This window comes from Lissotriton vulgaris, chromosome 5 (assembly GCF_964263255.1).
Source record: "Lissotriton vulgaris chromosome 5, aLisVul1.2, whole genome shotgun sequence".
NCBI lineage: Eukaryota > Metazoa > Chordata > Amphibia > Caudata > Salamandridae > Lissotriton > Lissotriton vulgaris.
Genome location: NC_141693.1, coordinates 1,965,389,564 through 1,965,416,920, shown reverse-complemented (window position 1 = coordinate 1,965,416,920; position 27,357 = coordinate 1,965,389,564). Strand labels below are relative to the sequence as shown.

Genomic DNA, 27,357 nt, shown 5'->3' with positions numbered 1-27,357 from the left:
TGGATTGGCGAATAACTAGATTTTCATGTAGTAGATCCGTTAATTTGACTAGTGGCTGGTTAACTTACAGCGTTCTTTCTGGCCTTCTTCTGCCCCCATGCTGAAGAAGCGTGACTGCACCGGTGACGGTCGGCCCTCAGCCTCTCACCGCTGTCAGTTGACTGACTGCATGTGCATCTTGTGTCGGCTGTCCCGGGCTGCCGTTAATAATTCACCGGCAGGCAGCATGACCATTTAGTTCCTGGCCTTGTCTCATAGTGCAATGGGCCCAACTGGGAGGGGCAGGACTTTGTGAGGTGCAAATAGCAGACTTGTGCTGCGTGGCGACCACCGTGATTTCCCGGCCGACTGCAAGCGGAATCAGTGAATGAGACTAAGTAGCCGGGCCAGTCTGCATCCAGAGTAAGTCTGAGACTGTGTCAATCACTGCACCTGGGCCGGCCTATGACATAATCACTCAGGCTGTCTAGTGACTGGGAGCCCGCTGCGAGCCCCCCCTGGGTATCACAAAAGATGCATTGTAGCAGGCAGCACTGGCTGCCACTCTGCGGGCTGACCCTGAGCTGCTAGGAGGGCACCCAAGCCTACGTGAGCAGCCTGTGCAAGTACAGGTTTGCTGCCAGCTGCAACAGACCGTTTGCAGTGCGCTTTCTGTGGCAGCTCCAAGACTACGCAATATGCGTGACAATGCATTTCAGTGCGGTGATGCGGAGCACCACATTGAAGAAATGCGTTATTCTAACGCGTGATGCGTGATACTTGGCAGGTCTGCGCATGGCTGTCTGTGCTGGTGCACAGTTGCTGTGGCGCGCTGGTGCAGGGGAGAAGGATAGGAATGTGCTGTATCTTGTATCGCCTTGTAAATACGGCGTATTCCTGTCCTTTTATTTTGACGCACGGCAGCGCATCAGGAAGGCTTGCTGCGCATCAAAATATAGTAAATATGGGCCCCATCACGCTATCTTACTAGAAATTAACTAGTGAAGTGGAGGGTGCGCGCAGGGCTCTGCAGCGGTTCCCGAACCTGTGACCACAGATTATGCACAGATCTAACAGGTGCATTAACCAACTATGGTACAATACCAGGTCTAAGCTCCCACAGAAAGTGCAGCAGCAGCTCCTCCGCTAAACATGGGAGCACTGCTCTTCTGCTCACTGAGCTGTTCAAAAGTGAAAAATCAAATGATGATAACGCAATGTTATTATCATTTTATTTTACTGTACTGGCTCAGTTGGTTGGGAGGCAGGGCTGGGCAGTTCAGAGCTGTGGTAGGAGTGGTGGGTACTTTCTAAGTGCGCATGACAGTTTGGCCAGCCGTCTTGGGCTGGCCAAACAGTCATGTGCAATTAGCACGTTCTCCACCAGGCTGTATTTCACAGCTTGGGTGGAGAACATGCACGCCTTCCAAGGTCCTCTCTGAACGCTGAACCACAGCCCTCAGACCATTCACAATGCTGCTGTAAGGTAGTGTTGTGATTGGCTAGGGGATTCTGGGAGGCTGTCCTCTTCCTGCTGCCAGAGAAGAAGACGGAGGAGAGGCAGCAGCATACGACACCCAGATAAGTCATTTTATTTATTTTTCTTCTCCCCTATACTACCCCCACCACCACCCCCATTCAGTAGCAAATGCTGCTGAGAAAGTGACATAAGATCTGCATGTTGAGGCTGCTAAACGGGGTCTTGGTTGTCAGCCCACCCTTACCTCCTCTGTATTCCAGTTCCCCACATGGGAAAGGGCAGGTCGCTACTTGCACCCCGCACGTCTCACTGCCTTCGAGAGTTCCGAAGCTACCATATGCAAGAGACGCCCCCGGTAGGGGAATGTGGGATGGGATGACACCACAGGCCTGGTACACCCACGCTCCACCCATGGAACACCTCCCTGGGGCAGAGTAATGCAACACAGTGATTTTTTGCAGACATGTAGATGTGTCTGAAGTACGTGTGGGCAGAGGGTGCTTCCGAGAAGGTGGCACAGGGGTTTTATTTATAGGGCCGGAAGAGGTAACCGGAGAGGGCGTTGGCTGTGACTTTTTGCATGTGTTTGTTTACTGAAGATTACGTTCCTAATCAGGACCTCGGCAGAGTGCAACTGCAGGAGCTTAATAAGGAGCAGCAGCCAGCCTTTCTGTTTCCTAAATAAAGGTACTGTCTTTTCCTTAAATGTACAGTGTTCTTCTGTTTAAAGAGGTGCTATAGTCGCCCTAATAGGGAAGGATATGCTCAGACGTGCATCTCGGGCAATACAGGACAGCGCTTTAAAATGGATAGTGTCATTCCTAAATGACAGATCCATTCAGACTACGGAATGCGGACACTACTCGGATACTCTATAGATTGCATACGGAGAACCACAGGGCTCCGCCTTCAGTCCCACTTTATTTAATCTCTATATACAACCTTTTGCCGAGATTGTCCAGAAATTTGAGTTGTCAATAGTATCTTATGCTGATGATACCCAGTGGCAGAGGGCCCCAAATCTAATCACAACCAAGTGGCTCCCTGTACGGAAAAAAGTTGCAAGATGGATGACAAGCTGTAGGTTAAAACTGAATGGTGACAAAACGGAACTTATGTTCCTAGGAAATAATCCCTCACCACGAGTCACCATTGACTGGCCAAAAGGACTGGGATGTCCTCCCATCCACGAAAACTTCTTAAAGAACCTAGGAATGTGGATGGATCATAATCTTACTATGGAGACACTAGCCAGGAAACTGGCTGCCACTTGTTTTGGAATACTGCGTATGCTGCATAAGATTCTAGGCCTCATCCTAGAGGAGACCCGGAGAACTGTTCTACAGTCCCTTGTGGTCTCGTGTCTGAACTACAGGAACTCTCTTTTCCTGGGATACCCCAAATACGTGGTGAGCAGACTGCATGTGGTAAAAAACGCAGCAGCCAGGCTACTTAGAAGCATACCCAGGCATGAATCAGTGAAAGGTGCACTGAGACTACTTCACTGGCTACTAATTCAAACCAGGGTCAGAATTTAAAGCATTATGTATAGCACATAAAGCTATGAACGGCAAAGGGCCGGCCCCCTCAGAGCACTCATCACCCCATACACACCCGAAAGATCCTCCTCAAATCATCTCTTCAAGGCCACAAGGACAAAGCGATCTAGATGGGGAGGAAGATCAATCTTGTACCGAGAGCCAAAGCTCTGGAACTCCATGCCTAAAGAACTAAAACTACTCACAGGCGAGATACGCTTCAGAAAAAAACTGAAGACATGGCTGTTCCCTGGATAACTCGAGGCCCCACCTGTTATCGCCTGCTCCTCAGCGCTAGGAAGCCCATAAACATAAACTGTGCCACTGGATTCAAGCTCGCCTGGATGATGAGGGGTGATACCCCGGGTATTCTGGATATAATTTCCAGAGCGGTATCCCACCCAGGGATGATGGGTGTAATTGGCAGAGTGGTATCACACCTGGAGATGTTGAATGTAATTGGGCGGAGCAGTGTCACATCCAGGGTTACTGAATGTAACTGGGCAGAGTGGTATCCCACCCGGGATGCTGGATATAATTAGGAATGGGAGTGTCCCACCCAGGGTTGCTAGATGTAATTGGGCAGAGCAGTATCCCACCTGAGCATGTTGGATGTAATTGGGCAGAGGTGTATCCAACCCAGGGTTGCTGGATGTAATTAAGCAGAGGTGTATCCCACCTGGAGATACTGGATGTAATTAAACAGAGGTGTATCCCACCTGGAGATACTGGATGTAATTAAGAAGAGGTGTATTCCACCTGGGGATGCTGGATGTCATTAAGAAAAGGTGTATCCCACCTGGAGATGCTGGATGTAAGTAAGCAGAGGTGTATCTCACCTGGAGATGATGGATGTAATTAAGCAGAGGTGTATCTCACCTGGAGATGATGGATGTAATTAAGCAGAGGCGTATCTCACCTGGAGATGATGGATGTAATTAAGCAGAGGTGTATCTTACCTGGAGATGATGGATGTAATTAAGCAGAGGTGTATCTTACCTGGAGATGATGGATGTAATAAAGCAGAGGTGTATCTCACCTGGAGATGATGGATGTAATTAAGCAGAGGTGTATCTCACCTGGAGATGATGGATGTAATTAAACAGAGGTGTATCCCACCTGGCGATGACGGATGTAATTTAGCAGAGGTGTATCCCACCTGGCGATGCTGGATGTAAGTAAGCAGAGGTGTATCCCACCTGGAGATGCTGGATGCAACTAAGCAGAGGTGTATCTCACCTGGAGATGATGGATGTAATTAAGCAGAGGTGTATCTCACCTGGAGATGATGGATGTAATTAAGCAGAGGTGTATCTCACCTGGATATGATGGATGTAATTAAGCAGAGGTGTATCTCACCTGGAGATGATGGATGTAATTAAGCAGAGGTGTATCTCACCTGGAGATGATGGATGTAATTAAGCAGAGGTGTATCCTACCTGGAGATGATGGATGTAATTAAGCAGAGGTGTATTCCACCTGGATATGATGGATGTAACTAAGCAGAGGTGTATCTCACCTGGAGATGATGGATGTAATTAAGCAGAGGTGTATCTCACCTGGAGATGATGGATGTAATTAAGCAGAGGTGTATCTCATCTGGAGATGATGGATGTAATTAAGCAGAGGTGTATCCTACCTGGAGATGATGGATGTAATTAAGCAGAGGTGTATCTCACCTGGAGATGATGGATGTAATTAAGCAGAGGTGTATCTCACCTGGAGATGATGTATGTAATGTAGAAGAGGTGTATCCCACCTGGAGATGATGGATGTAATTAAGCATAGATGTATCTCACCTGGAGATGATGGATGTAACTAAGCAGAGGTGTATCTCCCCTGGAGATTATGGATGTAATTAAGCAGAGGTGTATCTCACCTGGAAATGATGGATGTAACTAAGGAGAGGTGTATTCTACCTGAAGATGATGGATGTAATTAAGCAGAGGCGTATCTCACCTGGAGATGATGGATGTAACTAAGCAGAGGTGTATCTCACCTGGAGATGATGGATGTAATTAAGCAGAGGTGTATCTCACCTGGAGATGATGGATGTAATTAAGCAGAGGCGTATCTCACCTGGAGATGATGGATGTAATTAAGCAGAGGTGTATCTTACCTGGAGATGATGGATGTAATTAAGCAGAGGTGTATCTTACCTGGAGATGATGGATGTAATAAAGCAGAGGTGTATCTCACCTGGAGATGATGGATGTAATTAAGCAGAGGTGTATCTCACCTGGAGATGATGGATGTAATTAAACAGAGGTGTATCCCACCTGGCGATGACGGATGTAATTTAGCAGAGGTGTATCCCACCTGGCGATGCTGGATGTAAGTAAGCAGAGGTGTATCCCACCTGGAGATGCTGGATGCAACTAAGCAGAGGTGTATCTCACCTGGAGATGATGGATGTAATTAAGCAGAGGTGTATCTCACCTGGAGATGATGGATGTAATTAAGCAGAGGTGTATCTCACCTGGATATGATGGATGTAATTAAGCAGAGGTGTATCTCACCTGGAGATGATGGATGTAATTAAGCAGAGGTGTATCTCACCTGGAGATGATGGATGTAATTAAGCAGAGGTGTATCCTACCTGGAGATGATGGATGTAATTAAGCAGAGGTGTATTCCACCTGGATATGATGGATGTAACTAAGCAGAGGTGTATCTCACCTGGAGATGATGGATGTAATTAAGCAGAGGTGTATCTCACCTGGAGATGATGGATGTAATTAAGCAGAGGTGTATCTCATCTGGAGATGATGGATGTAATTAAGCAGAGGTGTATCCTACCTGGAGATGATGGATGTAATTAAGCAGAGGTGTATCTCACCTGGAGATGATGGATGTAATTAAGCAGAGGTGTATCTCACCTGGAGATGATGTATGTAATGTAGAAGAGGTGTATCCCACCTGGAGATGATGGATGTAATTAAGCATAGATGTATCTCACCTGGAGATGATGGATGTAATTAAGCAGAGGCGTATCTCACCTGGAGATGATGGATGTAATTAAGCAGAGGTGTATTCCACCTGGAGATGATGGATGTAATTAAGCAGAGGTGTATCCTACCTGGAGATGATGGATGTAATTAAGCAGAGGTGTATCCTACCTGAAGATGATGGATGTAATTAAGCAGAGGTGTATCCTACCTGGAGATGCTGGATATATTTAAGCAGAGGTGTATCTCACCTTGAGATGATGGATATCATTAAGCAGAGGTGTATCTCACCTGGAGATGATGGATGAAATTAAGCAGAGGTGTATCCCACCTGGAGATGATGGATGTAATTAAGCAGAGGTGTATCTCACCTGGAGATGATGGATGTAATTAAGCAGAGGTGTATCCTACCTGAAGATGATAGATGTAATTAAGCAGAGGTGTATACCACCTGGAGATGATGGATGTAATTAAGCAGAGGTGTATCTCACCTGGAGATGATGGATGTAATTAAGCAGAGGTGTATCCTACCTGGAGATGATGGATGTCATTAAGCAGAGGTGTATCCTACCTGAAGATGATGGATGTAATTAAGCAGAGGTGTATCCTACCTGGAGATGCTGGATATATTTAAGCAGAGGTGTATCTCACCTGGAGATGATGGATGTAATTAAGCAGAGGTGTATCTCACCTGGAGATGATGGATGTAATTAAGCAGAGGTGTATCCCACCTGGAGATGATGGATGTAATTAAGCAGAGGTGTATCCTACCTGGAGATGATGGATGTAATTAAGCAGAGGTGTATCCTACCTGAAGATGATGGATGTAATTAAGCAGAGGTGTATCCTACCTGGAGATGCTGGATGTAACTAAGCAGAGGTGTATCCCACCTGGAGATGCTGGATATATTTAAGCAGAGATGGAATTCAGCACATGTGGAATGATGGCTTCCAGCATGTCGCTGCAGAGCAGTGCAGCAGTGAGGGTCACAAATGCATGTGTTGACATTAGGGCCCCCCTTTACTAAGGTCTACGTCACACCCACCACAGGTTCCTTTTGACTCTGGTAACCCTGCCAAACAGGACTGCACAGCTTCGCCCTTTCGGTAAAGACCATGGCCTGACGAGTGGGAGAAACCTTTAAAAGTATATGTGGGACCAGGGGTCAGAAGGAAGTAACCGAGAACGCCCCCCCCCTATCCAGGCCTGCCTCATCCTTGGCCTTGGGAGTGGGGCTCCCATTTAACTCTGGTTCATAAGCTGGCCTTTGGGGCGCTCTTTGACAGAGAGCTATTATCCATCACCCTCTGGTCATTTTTTCATTGCTCTCTAATTCTTTTACCATCTTCTGAGACATGTGGACCGGTGGGTGTCCTCGCCCTGCTCCATCATTGCAGGATGTATTGACTGGGTCTTTGCCACCAGCATTAGCAGAGCAGAGCCTTGCTTTCCTATACTGTTGCTGTCCATATGGTCCCAGATCCGGAGTGCTCTGACGCCACCACAGACGGGCCAGGAGCGAGTTACAAACCCCATAAATAAAATAAAACAAGTAAATCCCGTGGCAGTCCAACCCCACTCAGGCTAACCCCTGAAGCCTGCTAGCTTACCTGCTTCAGCATCTGGACTCTGCTCCAAGGGCATTTAAAGATGTCATCCCTGTTCTGGGACAGTGTGGTCACCTTCAGCACCAGCCTCTGATCTGGGGGGCAGTGAAATCGGGGGTCAGTGTGGCTCTCTCCTGGGAAGGATCTACAGCAGCACAAGCCTACAGAACAGGGTGCTCTTGTGGCCTTGAGCCGGTGCCTAGGCCCAGCACCCACAGCTTACCTAGGGCGGGACCTCCCGCCAGTCTAGGCCTTCTCGGACCCACCTTGTGCCTCGAGGCCCCGCCTAGCTCCTCCTGTCAACTCCTCTCTCCGCTCTCTCTCCCTTTCACTCCATTTCACAATTGCACCTCAATGTTGCCTTTTCTTTTTCTATCGTTTTACACTCTTGTGCATTTATTTATTAACTCTTCCACTCTTGTGCCCCCTTGTATTTTTCCAATCTTTGCCCTTGTGAACTCTTCCACGCTTTTGCCCTCTTGGATTTTTTTGCTCTAGTGCTCTTTTTTATTTCCCAATCTTTGCCCTTGTGAACTCTTCCACTCTTTTGCCCTCTTGTATTTTTCCGCTCTTGTGCTCTTTTGTATTTCCCAATCTTTGCTCTTGTGAACTCTTCCACTCTTGAACCCTCTTGTATTTTTCCGCTCTTGTGCCCTCTTGTATTTTTCCGCTCTTGTGCTCTTTTGTATTTCCCAATCTTTGCTCTTGTGATCTCTTCCACTCTTGAGCCCTCTTGTATTTTTCCGCTCTTGTGCCCCCTTGTATTTTTCCAATCTTTGCCCTTGTGAACTCTTCCACGCTTTTGCCCTCTTGTATTTTTCCGCTCTTGTGCTCTTTTGTATTTCCCAATCTTTGCCCTTGTGAACTCTTCCACTCTTGCGCCCTCTTGTACTTTCCCAATCTTTGCCCTTGTGAACTCTTCCACTCTTGCACCCTCTTGTATTTTCCCAATCTTTGCCCTTGTGAACTCTTCCACTCTTGTGCCCTCTTGTACTCAAGTGACTAACCTGAAAATCTGGCCTGCGTAGATCAGTGTTGGACACCGCAGGTCTAGGATATACATGATGGGTGCATAGACCCACGTTAACACTCTAGGGGTCGCTGAAGAAGGAGAGACACATTGCATATATTTCACCCTAACAATGCTAACGTGTCACCCACTCACCGATATCTCTCCATACTATGGCCACATCTCACCCACCTGTCGCCCACCTCCCCTATACTCACCCCATTTGGGTAGTGCAAAGACCTGCACCTCACACAGCGACAGGCACTCTGCTCTTCCAGGTATCACCACTGTGACATAGCGTCCAGGCATCCCGCTGCAGGCGTAGGACTGCGTGGCACCACTGCCCAGGCTCTGGATGGTTGCACACCTGTGGATTCAAGTGTCATTGACAAGTTAGTGACCTACACCAGTCTCCTATGATCTTACGTCCACCATCTCCACCTCAAGCCTGTGGAGTGGCAGCTGTCTGTCAAAAGACCGGTCCAGGGAAATGTTTCTCTTCAGTGCCTCCTAACCTCCTTCCTGTCTGACCTCGTGAGAACAGGTATCATGGGCCCGATTCATAACGGTAAAGTTAGACCAAAAGACTAACTTTACTACTATTAAGTATTTACAAAGGTAAAGATAGACCAAAAGTCATAGGCATAGACCTTTGTCTAACTTTACCTTTGTGTATTCGGAAAAGTACTAAAGTTAGACTTTTGGTCTAACTTAACTAGTAGTAAAGTTACTAATAGTAACTTACCTTTGAAAATACCGAAAAGTAGTAAAGTTAGACTTTTGGTCTAACTTTACCTTTGTGAATGCAAAAAGTAGTAAAGTTAGACTTTTGGTCCATACTTAGAGCAATTGTCGAACTGTACTACTAGTATAGTTAGACATTTGGTCTAAACTTAGGGCCTGATTACGAGTTTGGTGGTTTTCAAGTGGGCCGCCACTCCAGATCCGCGCCTGAAGACCGCCAAACCTGTATTCAGACCGGCTGCCAGATTACAAGTTCATTCGTGGTCTAGCAGGCCGTGCTTTGGTGGTCCCAAGATGATGCCTTCCTAAGGCTCATAGTTGAACCTTAGAAAGGCAGCGCTGTGGAACTGCATGCTGTCCGTGAACACTCAAGTATAAAAGATATTTGGCTATTGTGTGAGGGGAGTAACACCTCCAGTAATAACAGGGAGCCATTGTGTGGTGCTCTCCAGTTTAAAGGTAGGTGCTCAAGGCTTTGTGTAGTCCACTCGTATAAACACTACCATTGTGTAAATAAAAGTAGCCATATTTTGAAGATGGAGAAGACTTATGTGAAGACCTCATGCTAAAAGACTGACACCCGTCATGTGGAAGCTGGTCTAAAACGTTCAGGTTTGAAAGTGTGATAAACACTAGGTGTGTGCCTGCAGCTATGATGTGTAAACGGTTCACCTCAGTGATGGTACTTGTGTGACGTGTAAGAGGTGTGTGCTCGTGCTTAAGAGATGTGTGCCTCTGCTTCAGAGGTGTGCGACCATGTTTAAGAGGTGTGTGCATGTGCTTAAGAGATGTGTGCCTCTGCTTAAGAGGTGTGCTACTATGTTTATGGAAGAGGTGTGGCGCCGCGGCTAGGGCGACTGACTCCAGAATCTGGGGATCACAGTTCGATCCCTGGCACCGGCGGCAGATTAGCCCAGCACCATGTGACTCTGGGCAATAGCTTGCTTAATCTTCCCTACGGCCCCCAGCACCTAGAGACCCTTACGGGTGATTGTGCGCTTTACAAATGTGGATTATTAATATTATTATTTATGATGTGTGTGCCTGTTCTTAAGAGATGTGCGCTTGTGCTTAAGAGGTTTGCGCCTGTGCTTAAGTGGTGTATGCCTCTGCTTAAGAGATGTGTGCCTCTGCTTCAGAAGTGTATGCCTGTGCTGAAGAGGTGTGTGCCTGTACTTGAGAGATGTGCGCCTGTGCTTAAGATGTGTGAGCCTATGCTTATGAAGTGTGTGTCTCTGCTTAAGAGGTGTGCACCTCTGTTTAAGAGGTGTGTGTTTATGCTTAAGAGATGTGTGCCTGTGCTTAAGATGTGTGAGCCTATACTTATGAGGTGTGTACCTTTGCTTAAGAAGTGTGCGCCTGTGCATAAGAGATGTGCGTCTGTGGTTAAGAGGTGTGTGCCTGTGCTTAAGAGATGTGTGCCTATGTTTAAGAGGTGTGTTCATGTACTTAAGCGATGTGGATATAACCAGGAGGGGGGAGAGAGAGAGAGAGCAAGTGGATTTAGTCTCCCTTGGCAATATGATTAAACAAAGTGGAATCCACTCAGAAAGTGGTAGTGGTCCCTAAAGTGATGGGGAGCACACAGTGTTGTTTAAATGCCCCTCACACACCAATAGGCCCCTTGGTGTCATGCTTCATCATCGGGGCCTTCGCATCCCTCTACGGGATGCGGCGTGCTACGACTAACGGCTGCGTAGGAGCACTTAGTAGTGAACTATGTGAGGGTGTGTGTTTAGGGATAATATACATACTAGGGTATATCAACCACTTCAAAGTGGTTGATATACCCTAGTACGTATATTATCAACCTCACTCTGCACCTTTTTAATAATACCAGCCGAGGACATAATAAATAATTTTTTCCTACGTGCCAGGTATTTTTTAACTCCCTTTTTTCACCTCACCTCACTCACACTCTCTCCCTAAACACACACCCTCACATAGTTCACTACTAAGTGCTCCTACGCAGCCGTTAGTCGTAGCACGCCGCATCCCGTAGAGGGATGCGAAGGCCCCGATGATGAAGCATGACACCAAGGGGCCTGTTGGTGTGTGAGGGGCATTTAAACAACACTGTGTGCTCCCCATCACTTTAGGGACCACTACCACTTTCTGAGTGGATTCCACTTTGTTTAATCTTAAGAGATGTGTGCCTGTACTTAAGATTTGTGAGCCTATACTGATGAGGTGTGTACCTCTGCTTAAGAGGTGTGCGCCTGTGCTTAAGAGATGTGCACCTGTGCTTAAGAGGTGTGAACCCATGCTTAAGAGGTGTGTGCTTCTGCCTAACAGGTGTGTGCCTCTGCTTAAGTGATGTGGGCATCTGCTTAAGAGATGTGTGCCTGTGCTTAAGAGATGTGTACCTTAAGGAGCGCGTGTCTATGCTTAAGAGTTGTGCACCCTGTGCTTAAGAGGTATGCACCTGTGCTTAAGAGGTGTGCGCCCATGCTTAAGAGATGTGCACCTGTGCTTAGGAGGAGTGGGCCTGTGCTTAAGAAGTGTGTGCCTGTGATTAAGAGGTGTACGTCTCCGCTTAAGAGGTGTGCGCCTGTGGTTAAGAGGTGTGCATCTGTGCTTAAGAGGTGTGTGCATGTGCTTAAAGGGTGTGTGCCTGTCCTTAAGAAGTATGTGCCTCTGCTTAAGAGATGTGTACCTGTGCTAAAGAGATGTGCGCCTGTGCTTAAGAGAAGCGTGTCTGTTCTTAAGAGGTGTGTGCCTCTGCTTAACAGGTGTATGTCTGTGCTCAAGAGGTGTGTGCCTCTGCTTAAGAGGTGTGCACCTGTGCTTAAGAGGTGTGCACCTGTGCTTAAGAGGTGTGCACCTGTGCTTAAGAGGTGTGTGCCTATGCTTAAGAGGTGTGAGTCTGTGCTTAAGAGGTGTGAGTCTGTGCTTAAGAGGTGTGAGTCTGTGCTTAAGAGGTGTGCGTCTGTGCATAAGAGGTGTGTAATAATTAATCAACTGGTAGGGAGGAGGAAAATGATTGTGTCCAATTTATTTCCCCATGATAAGTATCAAATTAATCAAAAGAAAAAAGGACACTTGTAACAGTTCTGAACCAGTGGTTAGAATTTGAAACGTCCTAAAAAACTCAATGTTAATCGGAAAAAGCGGTATATATGTTTCATCCGCCCCACATTGATGTTGTGGCAGTTATCATTGGGCGTTCCAATACGTGCTTGGTGCCAGCCTCATCCAGAGGCACCTCTGGTATAGAATGCAGTGTCCAGAGATTATGGGTTACCCACACCAAATGATGAACAAAACGTTTCAAGAGTTCATGAAAAAGAAAAAATATTTAAAAAAGAGAAGGTCACCCTTGTGTTTTAATGTGAGGTGAGATTCAATTATCATAAAATTAATTGATACTACAACAAGATCGAGTTACTGGATCTTTCTAGTATTCCAATGGACTTGTCGACATGTTTCAGCTCCTTTTGGCCCCAAGGGGTCTATAGAGCTTTCGTCAGGACTTACATACATATAGATTTTTCACTTATACAATTCGTGCAGTCAACTTTGAGTGTACCTTTTCTGGTCCTCAGAAATGGAAACTCACTATCCACAATCTGTAATAGAATTGAAAGAGACACATAACAGTAAAAAAAAATTTTTATTCGACTGATATGGTGTTTTTGGTGCGGGATATCGTCAAGGAGGAAGGATAACCTCTTTTCAGAATCACTGCTACTTATTAGCACTGGTTCAGAACTGTTACAAGTGTCCTTTTTTCTTTTTTCTTTTGATTAATTTGATACTTATCATGGGGAAATAAATTGGACACAATCATTTTTCTCCTCCCTACCAGTTGATTAATTATTATCTAAGCAGCGTGCAGCTGCGGGAACTTTCTTGAGAGACAATTTGTCTCCACGAGCCTTTTTATTTTATTTTGAAAGCAGGGAGCATGGAAGGCAATGTTGGATTGAGTTTTGATGCGAGTGACATTGACGAAATATTGGCAGCTCAGCCACTTCTACATAACACAGATTTGACAGAGGCCCTAGCCCAGACGGATGGTTGGGATACATTAACTGAGAAAAAAAGAGATCAAATAAGAACTGCAATTCATGGCATCATCATGACGGAATACTTGAGATCAAAAATAGCACCAAGAGGATTATGGGTAAACAATGCCCCCAGAATCTTCCTACATGATCTTGTGTTCCGTAAAGATTGGTCTTCCATCTCCTGGAAGTGTACCCTAGACTATCTTGTACTTATCATTAAGACAGCTAAAAGACTCTCGGAAGCTCTTTTAGTTGAGATCCAAACCTGTGAGAACGAACTTAAGAAAGGCATTAATCCACTAGTTTACAAAAAGAAACTAGATGAAATAACAAAGGAGATGGAAGAGACTCAAGAATTTGTGATGCAAAGTAAATTACAAAAACTGGCAAAAGACTTAAAAAAGTTTAGCCAAGAACGGATGCATCCGTACATAAAGGAAGACTATGCCTTCCCAGATCCAAGTTCGGATAATGAGTCAACTGGGAACAATTCCTCTAACAACTCCGTCAGCAGCTCAGAAGACTACACCCCGAGAAGAGGCCGGAACAACTACCGATATCAACGCCCTAGGAGAGGTAACAGATGGCAACGACCGTACTATCCTAACTTTAACGGACCGTATTATCAACCATTCATCCCACAATATGGAGGATGGATGGATCTATTTAGCCAAGGAATGCAACAAATGCCACAAATGGTAAATCAACAAATGACAGGTCAACAAAACCGCCAACAACAGGAACAGCCTTTTTTATCCAGAGGCCAAAATCAACCTCGCGGCAGAAAGAAGTTCTTGACCTGGCAAGATCAACAGAGGAATATACTGACAAGGAGTATGTCAGCAGCACAACCCTCAACCAGCAGGAACAATCATTGATAATCAACCTGTCAGACACTGAACTCTCAAAAGATCAAATTAAGGTCCTTAACAGAGGTTTAGGAAATGTACCAACCCCACCACTTGATACTTTCAAACTCAAGTGTGAATTAGCTGAGTTCTGCAGAGTACTAAAATTAAAAGCCTTCTTCTCAAACACCACCACTTCACTACAAGAAGGAGATAATCCTTGCAGAAGAAAGTCGACGTTCAACCCTCCAACAGGCAGTGTCCCTCCAGAACTACATACTTTTGAACAAGCACTCTTAAAAGGAGTAGACACCATGGAAACAAATAAGAAAAAAACCTTTCAAAATTTAAATTAAAAAAACGCTTGGCATTAGAGGACCTACAATCAAATGATAAAATAGTAATCAAACCAGCGGACAAGGGGGGAGGGATTGTAATTCTAAGCAAGGAAGGTTACAATCAACAATGGCTCGCCCTCTTGTCAGACACAAAATTTTATGAAAAGATCACGACAGATCCCACAGAGAGACTCCTAAATACCATAGCAATAATGGTTTATGAAGCGGAAACAAATATGTGGATTTCAAAAAAAGAAGCTGATTTTTTACAAGCGAAAGAAACGAAGATCCCGCACTTTTACTCGCTTCCGAAAACCCACAAAAACAGGTCCCCCCGCCTGGACGACCAATAGTCTCAGGCATCGGGTCGATTTTAGAACCCCTGTCTAAGTTTTCAGACGAGTACCTTAAACCTCTGGTACAAAAGACACAAACGTATCTCAAAGATACACGTGATCTATTGCTACAGATTTCAAACAAAACTTTTGACCCTGACTCAATGCTCCTTGTCGGCTTAGACGTAGAATCGCTGTATACCAGCCTGCCCCAAGACGAAACCATCCAGATGCTTGAAGACGTTCTATTCATGGAGGACTGGCAACACAATACCCCAAGACACTTCATCCTTGAATGCTGTAAATTAGCACTCAAATATTTTTTTTTTTTAAATAATGGTGACCTGTACCTTCAAATCCATGGTACTTCCATGGGGAGTGCATTTGCACCGTCGGTGGCGGGTTTGTATGTAAGTCAATTTGAAAGTCAACACGTCCTGAACGATACAAACCCTTTCTCTTCCAGTAATCTATACTGGAAGAGATATATTGACGATATTCTTTTAATTTGGAATACAGAACAGGACCTAACAATCTTTATGGACTGGCTGAATAGACTCAATCCTTGGCTAAAATTTACCTATACTGCCAGTAACACACAATTGGACTTTCTGGATCTGACAATTTTCTCAGACAACAATACTTTGCAAACCAAAACTTACACTAAGCCTACTGCTAAAATTAGCCTGTTATCTTACAAGAGCTACCACCCTAAACCACTAAGAGATAACCTCCCATACAGCCAATTTTTACGGTTGAAAAGAAACTGCAGTAAGAATGAGGATTATAAAATACAGGCCCAGGAACTTAGCGAGAAACTGAGAAACAGAGATTACACTCAGAAAACCATCTCTATATGCAAAAAAAGAGCGAGCAACCAACCTAGAGACTGCATACTGCAGAACACCCAAAAGAACAAACACCAAACTTATTCACCTGTGTGACCACATTCTGCCCTTCAACTTATGAAGTACAAAAACTGGTAAATAAGAATTGGCATATACTAAACACTGGGAGATTTGACTGGCCAAAACCAAGGTTGGCCAATAGAAGAACAAAAAATCTAAAAGATGTGTTGGTACATACACGGCCCACAAAAGAGAAACCATCTGCAAAGACAAGAGATGTATCAATGACACCCATAACAGGTCATTACCCTTGTGGAAACTGTGTAGCATGTAAAACAACAAGAGCATCCAAAACATTACAACTATCAGAAACCCTACTATGGACGCAGAGACAGCATACTAATTGTAATTCAACCCAAGTTATTTACATGGTAAGCTGTCCGTGCATGAAAAAGTACATAGGGATGACTTGTCGAAAAGTTAAAACAAGAATCGGGGAACACAGAAGCAACATAAGATTGAAAAAGAACACCACAAAACTATGTGCTCCCTTCATTGAAATGAACCATCCTGTGACGATCTGCACTGAACAGTGATAGAAATGCTAACAGATAAATCACAGAACTCTGAAAAAATACTCTATGAGAAGGAACAGAGGTGGGTGAATCGACTCAAAACTTATCAACAAGGCCTCAATGATAATGTCCCTTGGCATCAATTCGCTAAATAACATACCTACAACGGTCAAAACTGGTACTACCAACGAACCACAACCCTCTGTTAAGATTGATTATTAAGCGGACAATCTTTGTTGTATTTTAACAGACTTTTTGTCCTCTGAAGCCGATACCATGACATATAAAGTTGTTTTAAAAAAAACGTGTCCCCTTCTGAGCTTCTAAGCTCCTCTAAATAGGAATTCAATAATCCTCTGTCAATATCGGATTAATAATGTGTAAGACTTTCAACATTCCCATTTCCATTACAAAAGACTATTGTCCATTTGAGTCCAAACAACGACATATAAAGTTATTTTGAAAGATCTCTCATACTCATAACGCTATAGCCCCTTTAAATAGGAGCTCAATACGGAAGCCCTTACTTCCGGGGGCAGAGTCAGCACAAGTCAGTGAAGGACGCACCACGCGGGTAATGGCGGGTTCAATTCCATCTTTCCGAAGCATACCGGTAAGAGGCAATAGCAGCATTTCTAATGACCCACCCCTTGTCTTCAGCTCTGCACTCTTGAAGCGATACCCCCCGCTGAAGATTGATACTCCTATAACACAGGTAAGATTTAACATATCTCGACATTACTAACGTATTATAGCTATATTTACTTAAAGTAGCACCAGGCTCCTTTCAAATAATCCACTATGAGGCAATCATCTTTTTGACAGAAAGGCTTTCCTTTTTTGCTTGTATTTTCGGTCAGAACTAAAACATAAACATAACAACCACAGTAGATATTATGAACTACTGTTTGTCTGGCCAAATGTGACATTATTGGTAAATAGAGATACCAGAACTACATAATACCTGAAATTTATATGGTCTCCCTCTCCCACAGACAAGGAGTGTGTTACCTTGCGCTGTAAGAAATCGACAACACGTTTTTGTAGATACGGTCTCCCTCTCCCACAGACAATGAGTGTGTCAAGACCTACCTTGAGCTGTAAGACATGGATAACACGCTGTTGTAGATAGAGGGCTAGTGAGATATAGCCAAAAACGCAGCCGTAACTCATTCCTGTGAAAAGATACAATCCGCACGATAATAAATGTGTTAGGACCTACCTAGGACTATAAAACAATATATAAAATATCGATAACACATTGTTGTAGATAGAGGGCTAAAGAGATATAACCATAAACACAGCCTTAACGAATTCCTATGAAAAGATACAATCTGCCCGAATTTATCCAATGCCTAATCATTTCCCTTCGCTTTTCAAAATGAATACACCAGCGCTAATAAGTAGCAGTGATTCTGAAAAGAGGTTATCCTTCCTCCTTGACAATATCCCGCACCAAAAACACCATATCAGTCGAATAAAAAATTTTTTGTACTGTTATGTGTCTCTCTCAATTCTATTACAGATTGTGGATAGTGAGTTTCCATTACTGAGGACCAGAAAAGGTACACTCAAAGTAGACTGCACGAATTGTGTAAGTGAAAAATCTATATGTATGTAAGTCCTGACGAAAGCTCTATAGACCCCGTGAGGCCAAAAGGAGCTGAAACATGTCAACAAGTCCATTGGAATACTAGAAAGATCCAGTAACTCGATCTTGTTGTAGTATCAATTCATTTTATGATAATTGAATCTCACCTCACATTAAAACACAAGGGTGACCTTCTCTTTTTTAAATATTTTTTCTTTTTCATGAACTCTTGAAACGTTTTGTTCATCATTTGGTGTGGGTAACCCATAATCTCTGGACACTGCATTCTATACCAGAGGTGCCTCTGGATGAGGCTGGCACCAAGCACGTATTGGAACGCCCAATGATAACTGCCACAACATCAATGTGGGGCGGATGAAACATATATACCGCTTTTTCTGATTAACATTGAGTTTTTGAGGACGTTTCAATTTCTAACCATAAGAGGTGTGTGCCTGTGCTTAAAGGGTGTGTGCCTGTCCTTAAGAAGTATGTGCCTCTGCTTAAGAGATGTGTGCTGTGCTAAAGAGATGTGCGCCTGTGCTTAAGAGAAGCGGGTCTGTTCTTATGAGGTGTGTGCCTCTGCTTAACAGGTGTATGTCTGTGCTCAAGAGGTGTGTGCCTCTGCTTAAGAGGTGTGCACCTGTGCTTAAGAGGTGTGCACCTGTGCTTAAGAGGTGTGCACCTGTGCTTAAGAGGTGTGTGCCTATGCTTAAGAGGTGTGAGTCTGTGCTTAAGAGGTGTGAGTCTGTGCTTAAGAGGTGTGCGCCTGTGCTTATGAGGTGTGAGTCTGTCCTTAAGAGGTGTGCGCCTGTCCTTAAGAGGTGTGCGCTTGTGCTTAAGAGGTGTGCGCTTGTGCTTAAGAGGTGTGCGCCTGTCCTTAAGAGGTGTGCGCCCTATCCTTAAGAGTTGTGCGCCCTATCCTCAAGAGGTGCGCGCCTGTGCTTAAGAAGTGTGTGCCTGTCCTTAAGAGGTGTGCACCTGTCCTTAAGAGGTGTGCGCCTGTCCTTAAGAGGTGTGCGCCTGTCCTTAAGAGGTGCGCGCCTGTCCTTAAGAGATGCGCGCCTGTCCTTAAGAGATGTGCGCCTGTCCTTAAGAGGTGTGCGCCTGTGCTTAGGAGGTATGTGACCCCTGAGCAACCCAATGTCCAATAATGTCTCTACATAAGTACAGTGACGTTTCTTTGTCTTTTTATTCTCTTCAGTCTCCCCGGGACATGAAGCGAGCCCTGCCGTCCTTCCACTCTGCCGAAGCTTACTGCTGCTTCGGGCAGTCGCCTGTGGCCGAGGCTGACATCTCGGTGAGCGAGGCGCAGCGAAACGGAAAGCAGACAAGGCAGGCCGCGCACACTCCAGTGTGATGATACCTTTAAAATTCGAGTATAAATACATGTATAAGGAGGAAAACTACTACTTCTTTATGACTGGTCTAGGAGGATGTTTTGGGAACTGACATATGTATACACCAACATATTTCACAGTCAGATATACCTAAGAGCAGCCCTGATGAAGTCTGAGGTTCATGTACCCAATGACGAAACACGTGTAGGCTACTAGATTGACCAAAGTGACCACGTAATGGATTGAAATCATCTAATCTTGTGTAAAGAAAAGAGAATAAAAAGACAAAGAAACATTACTGTACTTATGTACTGACATTATTGGGCGTTGGGTTGCTCAGGGATTTTGTCTTCATCAAAGTTGGGGGTGTTGGTGGCCACTCTTTCCCCTTGGAGCACCAGAGGATAACTTGAGATTTACATGGGAACACATCAGGTTTGCACAATCAATAACTTTGCCAGAGGGACTGTTTACTTTAAGAGGTGTCTTCCTCTGCTTAAGAGGTGTGCACCTGTGGTTAAGAGGTGTGCGCTTGTGCTTATATGTGGTGTGGACTGGTGGTCGCTTGAAATTTACTATATTCTTGTACTTGGGCTGGTGGACAAGATGTGTAACTGGCCATGGCAATGTATTTATGCTTTGTGTGTATGTCGAGGCTATGTCTAAAAACGAGGAGGACCAATGCATTTACTGCAGAGATCTGCGTTTCACACACTTATAACGCCTGCTACTGCCCCAAGGGAGTTATTGGGCCTTGAGTGGCGTTACAATAAGCAATAATCCCATCTATCAACAGCCCCAAATTCTTTGTTGTGCTTGTTACCCTGCAAGCCCTGCTCCATTGCAATGAATATGCTGTGGTGCATGACTATTTTTAATATAACCCTTCATTAATGGGAAAAAGAGATTAACACTGAAACACTATACTTTGCTGGTCCATGAGTAAGCCAGGAGTACTGCAAGAGTAAATCACTGTAAAAGTCTTTATGAACCAGGCCCAAAGAGTTGAGGAGCGTAGGAGGAGTGCAGCAGACATAAAAGAGGGACACGAGAGTAGGTACCCAGTGGAGGAGTGCAGCAGACATAAAAGAGGGACACGAGCGTAGGTACCCAGTGAACAGAGACTGGTAGCAAAGCACCAGGAAGTAGTCCCTTGTGCCGTACACGAAGACATTTATAAGCTACTCCTTTCATGGTACTTGAATTTTTTTAGTATTATTGTTTTTTATTAATCTGACCTCATAGGATTACTGATTCTATGGGATGATTTAAAATTCATATGTACAATTATAAACTTGTGTCGTTCTGTTAGTGAGTCGAATTAAGTTATTTTATAGAAAGCTGAGAGTCAATTTTACAATATTACCTCTGACAGCACCTTCTGCACTGCCCCTCAAACGGCCATATTGTCAACACTTGTATGATTGCTTTAACACTGTGATGCTACTAAGCCTAGCAACAATTCTACTTAAATTGTTTGTAATTATTCGGAGGTGCTCTGGGATGTATGACGTTACAACGCATGCTTTTACCACGCATGCTGTTACAACGCAAGTATTACAACGAAAACCTTTACAACGCATTACACTTGGGGGTGCTGGATAGTGAATAGTTTAATTTACTATTCCAACTCCAGTCCCCGTGGACACTAGGGAAGGTGTTGGATAGTATATTAAAACCATTCCTTATCCTAGAGCGCACCCCAGTGTACTGCATTGTAATGGTTTTCGTTGTATTACATGCGTTGTAACAGCACTGCGTGGTAAAAGTTGCATTGTAATGGTTGCATACCGATGCTCTGACATTCCTGGTTCTTGTGAGCACTAAACTACAATCACCAACGTAAAAGAATATGTGAAGAGCGAGGAATATCCATATTCCTCTATGGTTCATGCAATTAGTACATATGATGGGACTGCACATTAATAAGTGAAATATCATAGATATTCACAAAGTACATTAATTTCGCATAACTCCGAAATAAAGAAGAACTCCACTGTAGTACTTACGTCATGAAGACCCTTAAATTAGCTTCCATTGCAAATCTTATTTTAAAAAACAATAACAAATAATTACGATTCAGCCAGTCAACATGTTTTGTTCCATACACTTGGAACTTCTTCAGCACAATTTTGTGCAGTTTCATACAGTCAAAACTCTTTCTGCATTCCCAGTAAACAGCAATCATAAGTGTAGATTATCAAATGTTAACCACTCCTACCTGTTATTCTAGGATGAAGTGGATAGGCGTGTAAATTGTGAATCTTGAAAGTAAAACAAGGTCCAAATATGTTAATCTATGTGGATTGTAGAGCGCTGCTAATCACCAGTGTGGGTATCCCGGTTCCTGAGTAGGACTGGCCTGGGAGGGAGGAGGAGATCAGGCATGTTTCGTCTGTCGTGAGGCACATACAATTATGAGCAACAGGTGGAAAATAAATTAGTGAGCAGAATTTTCTTTGTGACAGATTTTAACTGTAGAATGCCTGTGCCAGTTGTGGTTCTGAAATTCTGGACCCTGCTGTAATATGGTACCGAGGCCCAACATTCGTGTCACAAAATATCATTGTGCCATGACGAATTTGGTATCGGCAGACCGGTAATGATTAGGACATTGTCCCTATGCATTTGCGTCGTGATTGAGTGATGCTATCACCCTTAAATTGTGGTTTCCGTTCTGAACCCTTGGACTCCATTTTGTGAATGGCATCCATCTTATGACTTGCCCTCATATAGTCAATTGATTAAGGCCGAGCTTGATCTGAAAGGACACGTCCACCTTAGCTGACTCCCCCATGACCTGGCCGAGCTGACTCCACTGCCTCCAGCCAAACCTGTTCGGACAGTCCCTCGCCCAGTGGCCGAGTAAGATAGCATCAAGGCACAACATGCCATAAACCATTCACTACATACAGACCATGTTTTCCACACACATACACCTGTCCATGTCTCTTGTTTATGGCCGGTTTTACGATGAGGAGGTGCCCGAATTTATTGGGGTTTCATCGATATCTGATGGTAGTTCTGGGCCGAGCTGGGTAATCTATCACGAACTGTAGGCTGGTCGTCATGACTTTGCTTTTTCTTTTGTTGAACAAATATGTCTATGGTTGCATCATAAAACAAAGAATTCTTGCCTGAAGTGTAATATTTTGTATAAAAGGAGAAGGCTGGTTCTGTAAAAACGAACAGTCTCCTGAGAACTTACATCCCGTGCTGTTGTACTTCTAGGACACTTGTTACTTGGTTGCAGCCAATAAAACTCGATCTCTGACTTCACCTAGAAGACTCTTTGTTTCTGTGGTCCGGAACAGGGGAAACTCAGAGGTCTTCGGGTGTTATCCCCTGGCACCACGGGTTCCTAAAAACCCGGCACCTCAGTTGGCGCCCAACTCGGGGCGGTATCAAGCGGTATCGGTCCAAGCCAGATGTTCGTGAGGAGCTTCGTGTGAAAATTCCAGAGGACGGCCAGCCACTTCAGCGACCCCTGTATGTCGACGTGGTTCCGAAGGTCTTTGCTGCGAGGTTCCCCGCGTCCCGACGGCTACGAAGGACTGCTGCCCTGACTATCGCCCTGTTTTGGACCCAGTGATCCTTGGTAGAGCGAAACGATAGACGAGTCTTCTAGTGACGTCATCGATCTTCAATACTTCAGTTAAGTATAAGTGGAGCGTCTCCAAGTCCTTAGTTTGGTTCTTAGTTTTGGTATCCCTGAGATACACCTTGTTTGGAATTTGCAAGCGCCAAAACCAAGGGATTCGTGTATTCACGAAAATATCGTATTCGATAATCCTTTGAAGTTTGAAGCTAGACTAGTGAGCGAAGATGCCTGGTCTTAGCAGACTTGGAAACTTGTTTTGTCTTGGTTGTAGTAAGGACTTCCGATTAGAGGATTCGTGTCCGGTTCCTCCGATTGGAACTCCAACATATGAACTCTATGTGAAGCACGGAGTAGGCCCTATCACATATAATGAGGTATGGATAAAATACACCAGAAAGGATGGTGTTTTAAAATGACCCCAATATGGTAGCTTTGACGCAGAAATACTAGATAATTTAGAGGTTAAACTGTTTAAGAAGAAAGCCCGGCCGGCGATGTTTGACTCTTTTCGCTTGTGGCGCAAAGAAGCCAAACAGAAAGAAATAAAATTAGCAAAGAAAAATAAACGAGGTATGTCAATGGTACAAGCTGCCGTTGCATACAGAGATAATGAGGAAGAGCAAGAGAGTGAACAAATGCTCAGAAGCAAGAAATTAGCGGTAGATAAATGCTACCCAATGTTGCCGCATGAAGGACAAGGTTCAAAGGGGACATCCGAGAAAGATCCATTAATGTCCCATTTACTGAGTTGACCACCTCCATATGCGCTAGATGCTACTGCACCCCTGAAGCGCTTTGTTATACCGCGCCCCGGTGCGCGAAATGCAGCTCTTGCACAAACACCAGCTCCTCTTCAGCTGGTTCCCACTTCTCCGGCGCAGCCCTCTCAAGGGCCGCCGCCTTTGCTACATACTCCATCTACTTTTTCTACAACTTTGCCTACTGCTCCAACTGTTTATCCTGATACTACTTCTGCCACTGCCTCGACTTCTTCTGCTATTGCCTCGACTTCCTCTTTGCATCAGCCTGTCTTTTCTGGCACATCTGCCTCTCCGCAAGCTTCTCCTTCTGTTCGACAGAGAGTGGCAAGTACTGTCACTGGTCTGTTCTCACCTTTCTTTGGGTCGCCTAAGACGACCCCTAAAACAGGACGCAGACAGTTGCGTAGTCAACTGCCTGATTATGAGGAAAGAGAAGTACTGAATGAGTTAGCACGTAAATGGGTTACTGATACTGTAAAATATGATGTTCAGTCTGTTATGGAAGTCTTCCGTCAGTGGGACGCACCCACTCAGAGATATGTATTTGAAGAGATGTGTGTATATCTTTGCGAAGATTTGGAGACAAATGATCCCAAACGCAAAATGCAGGAATTATTCCGTATGCGATTCAAATTTTATGAAGGCATGATTGTAGGTGCCGATGTTGAACGAGCAATAAATTTGTTGTTATCTTATAGGAGTAAGGGAAACGTTTCCAGATCACTATATGAGGATGACATGTCATGTAGGAAAAAGGCGCGACAGTACCCCATGAGAGAAGTTCCTCCAGTTTGGAGGGAAGGTGATGCAAATGCAAATCCACCCATTCCACCGCATTTCCAGCGTGTATGGGTACATGTCCCCTGGAAAAGATCTGAAGTTTTAGCACTCAAGCAGACATTGCCTGATCCCCGTAAAAATCCTGCAGGGTATTATAAGGAGCTATCACAGACTGCCAGCTCATGTATAATGAATTTAGCAGATATAGACATGTTATTCGGGAATGTTGTTCCACAGCCTCTATGGAGTAAGATTCGTCATGCAGATCATGATTCAGAATTAGGTGACACGTGGGCTAATATTACTGCTGCTGATGCTAGACAAATCGGTGGCTCTAAGCCTGAGCCTCTAGTAGCTGAACTTCCTGGTAGAATTATCACCTATATGAAGACTTTAATGCCTGAATTGCGTGTGAATGGGGATAAGTTATCTGCGTGCAAGCAGAAAAAAGATGAGAATGTGTCTGACTTTTTCACGAGATTTGAAGAGACTTTCGTCGATCATAGTGGTCAGGATATGGCTACCGAGGGTGGCCAAAGATTGTTTGTAGACAAGTTCGTACATAATCTGCTTCCTGAACTGTGTAATAAATTGAAAGATTCAGAGAGTGCTTGGGCTGTTTCCACGTCAGCGCAGATTTTAGCCACAGCCCAGTACTACGAAAATAGGCGCAAAGACGAGCTAGATAAGGCAGACAAAAAGACAAAAGATTTGAAAACTAAAGTCCTTCTCCAGCAAGCCTATCCGCCTCGCACAGCCAGTCAGCCTGATTATCAGCAACCACAGCAGTATTCGAGAAACTCACAAAGAAATGAGTCTTCTCAACAGCGTTTACCGTATGGTCCGAATCAGTGTGCATATTGCAAGGAAGAGGGTCATTTCAAGAATAATTGTCCAGCTTTATTGCGACGCTTAAATGGTGTTTCCGGCGTAAGAGGTAGAGGTGTTCAACAGGCTCCTAGGGGTAGGGGCCGTGGAAATTTCCCCCAGAATACTACTTCTTTTCCGCCTCAAAATTCCATGAACAGCTTTGATCAACATAATAATGCGTCTTCTAGGTCAGCTCAGTATTATGCTGATGACTATTACGCAGAAAATGAGAATGAGGGTAATAATTGCTAGGACAGCCATGGACAAAGAGAGGGAGTTGTTTCAGTTCCAGTAGATCAGAATGGACCTTATGTCGAGGTGATTACATCAGGAGTGTCAGAACCTTTCTGCTGGATACTGGTGCTACAAAAAGTTCGATTATGCACTCAAAACTTCCTGGTGCACCTTTGTCTGGCGAAATGAATGTCTCAGTAGGTTTTTCTGGCGCCCCGGTTAGAAACCCGATTTCTAGTCCTATGCCCCTTTCTGTTGGCCCATGTGAATTAGAAGCACCCCTCATTCTTACAACAGGTTGTGGTGAAAATTTGTTAGGTTTGGATTTGTTAAACAGATTATATGCAACTTTGTACTGTTCTCCTTCGGGAGTACAACTTACCCTAGGTAAGAAAGTGATTTCTCCAATGTATTTGGCAAAGGAGAATATTCCAACTGAATTGTCATCTCTTCCAGATATACTTTGGGCTAGTGGTTCGAACGATGTGGGTCTTTTGGAGATAGCGCCATATGTCATTACATTGCGAGCCAATGTTAGGTTGCCACGTATTCCCCAATACAAAATGTCTAACGAATGTGAAAAGGCGTTGTTAACGATCGTTTACGATCTGATTGAGAAAGATGTCATTGAAGAGACAACAGGCAACATTTGTAACAGTCCTATTTTGCCTGTTCTAAAGCGTACTGATCCTTCGCAACCACCTGTGTACAGATTTGTGATTGATCTTAGAGAAGTGAACAAGATTATTGTGCCACAGTTTCCAGTTGTTCCCGACATTACTGCCCTATTGACCATGGTTCCAGCTTCAGCCACTTGGTTCTCGGTGATTGATTTGAAGAACGCCTTCTTCAGCATCCCGATTGCTGAGGAGAGCAGAGATATTTTTGGCTTCAATTTAGGAGGACGAAGCTTCCGCTTCAAACGCGCTCCTCAGGGCTACTGTGAAAGTCCATCGATATTCAGTCAGGCTCTGAAATCACAACTTGACACGATTGTTCTACCTGATGGTGCAACTCTGATTCAGTATGTAGACGATCTGCTGATCGCTGCAGATACTGAAGAGATTTGCAAGGAAGCCACATTGTCGTTGTTGCGTCATTTATGTGACATGAAGCACAAAGTCTCTCTTTCAAAATTGCAATTTTGTCGACAAGAAGTGACCTACTTAGGTCACATCTTATCGAAGGAGGGAAGGAGACTGACCCCAGAAAGAATACAGGCAATTGCAAGATTGAGTGCCCCAAGGACACAGAGAGAAGTGCGTGCTTTCTTGGGCATTACATCGTATTGCAGACAATGGATACCGAATTTCTCGCTGTTGGCTAAACCTTTGCTGGCACTAATCTGTAAGGATACACCCAATCCCATGCCTTGGTCTGAAGATTGTCAGAAGAGTTTTCACGAGTTGCGTGATGCATTGTGTTCGGTTCCTGTGTTGGGCAACCCCGACTACAGTAAGCCTTTCACTTTATACGTCCATGAGAGGGAAGGTTGCGCATTATCAGTCCTGACACAATTCTTTGGGGACAAACAGCGCCCATGCGCGTATTTCTCCGCGACTCTAGATCCTGTAGCTAAGGCATTACCAAGTTGCTTGAGGGCCACTGCTGCAGCAGCCGTCTGTATTCGACAGTCTGCTGGGTTAGTAATGAATAACACTCTGATCGTTATGGTCCCACATGCAGTAGACATCTTGCTAAATAGAACAAAGACACAGCACTTAACTAGTGCTCGACTGTCAAGTTATGAACTGACACTGTTAGCAAGTCACATTCACATAAAGAGGTGCGATACACTCAACCCTGCCACATTATTGCCCATTCCAACAGAGACAGATGAGGTCGAAATGCATGATTGCTGTTTTAGGACAGAAGAAGAGACAAAAGGGAGAGTAGACTTATTGGACACTCCCCTTCCTG

At 44.6% G+C, this 27,357-nt stretch overlaps 1 protein-coding gene across 1 annotated transcript in view; it reads right to left on the bottom strand.

Moving 5' to 3' along the window:
• Positions 1-27,357, bottom strand: part of LOC147717894 (uncharacterized) — an 88,128-nt gene that overhangs the window by 26,876 nt on the left and 33,895 nt on the right. Inside the window, exons 4-5 of the mRNA XM_086919893.1 lie at positions 8,781-8,929; positions 7,557-7,648 (exon numbers count right to left, since the gene is read on the bottom strand). Coding sequence (XP_086776019.1) covers positions 7,557-7,648; positions 8,781-8,929 — 241 coding nt within the window. The remainder of the gene's footprint in view (positions 1-7,556; positions 7,649-8,780; positions 8,930-27,357) is intronic.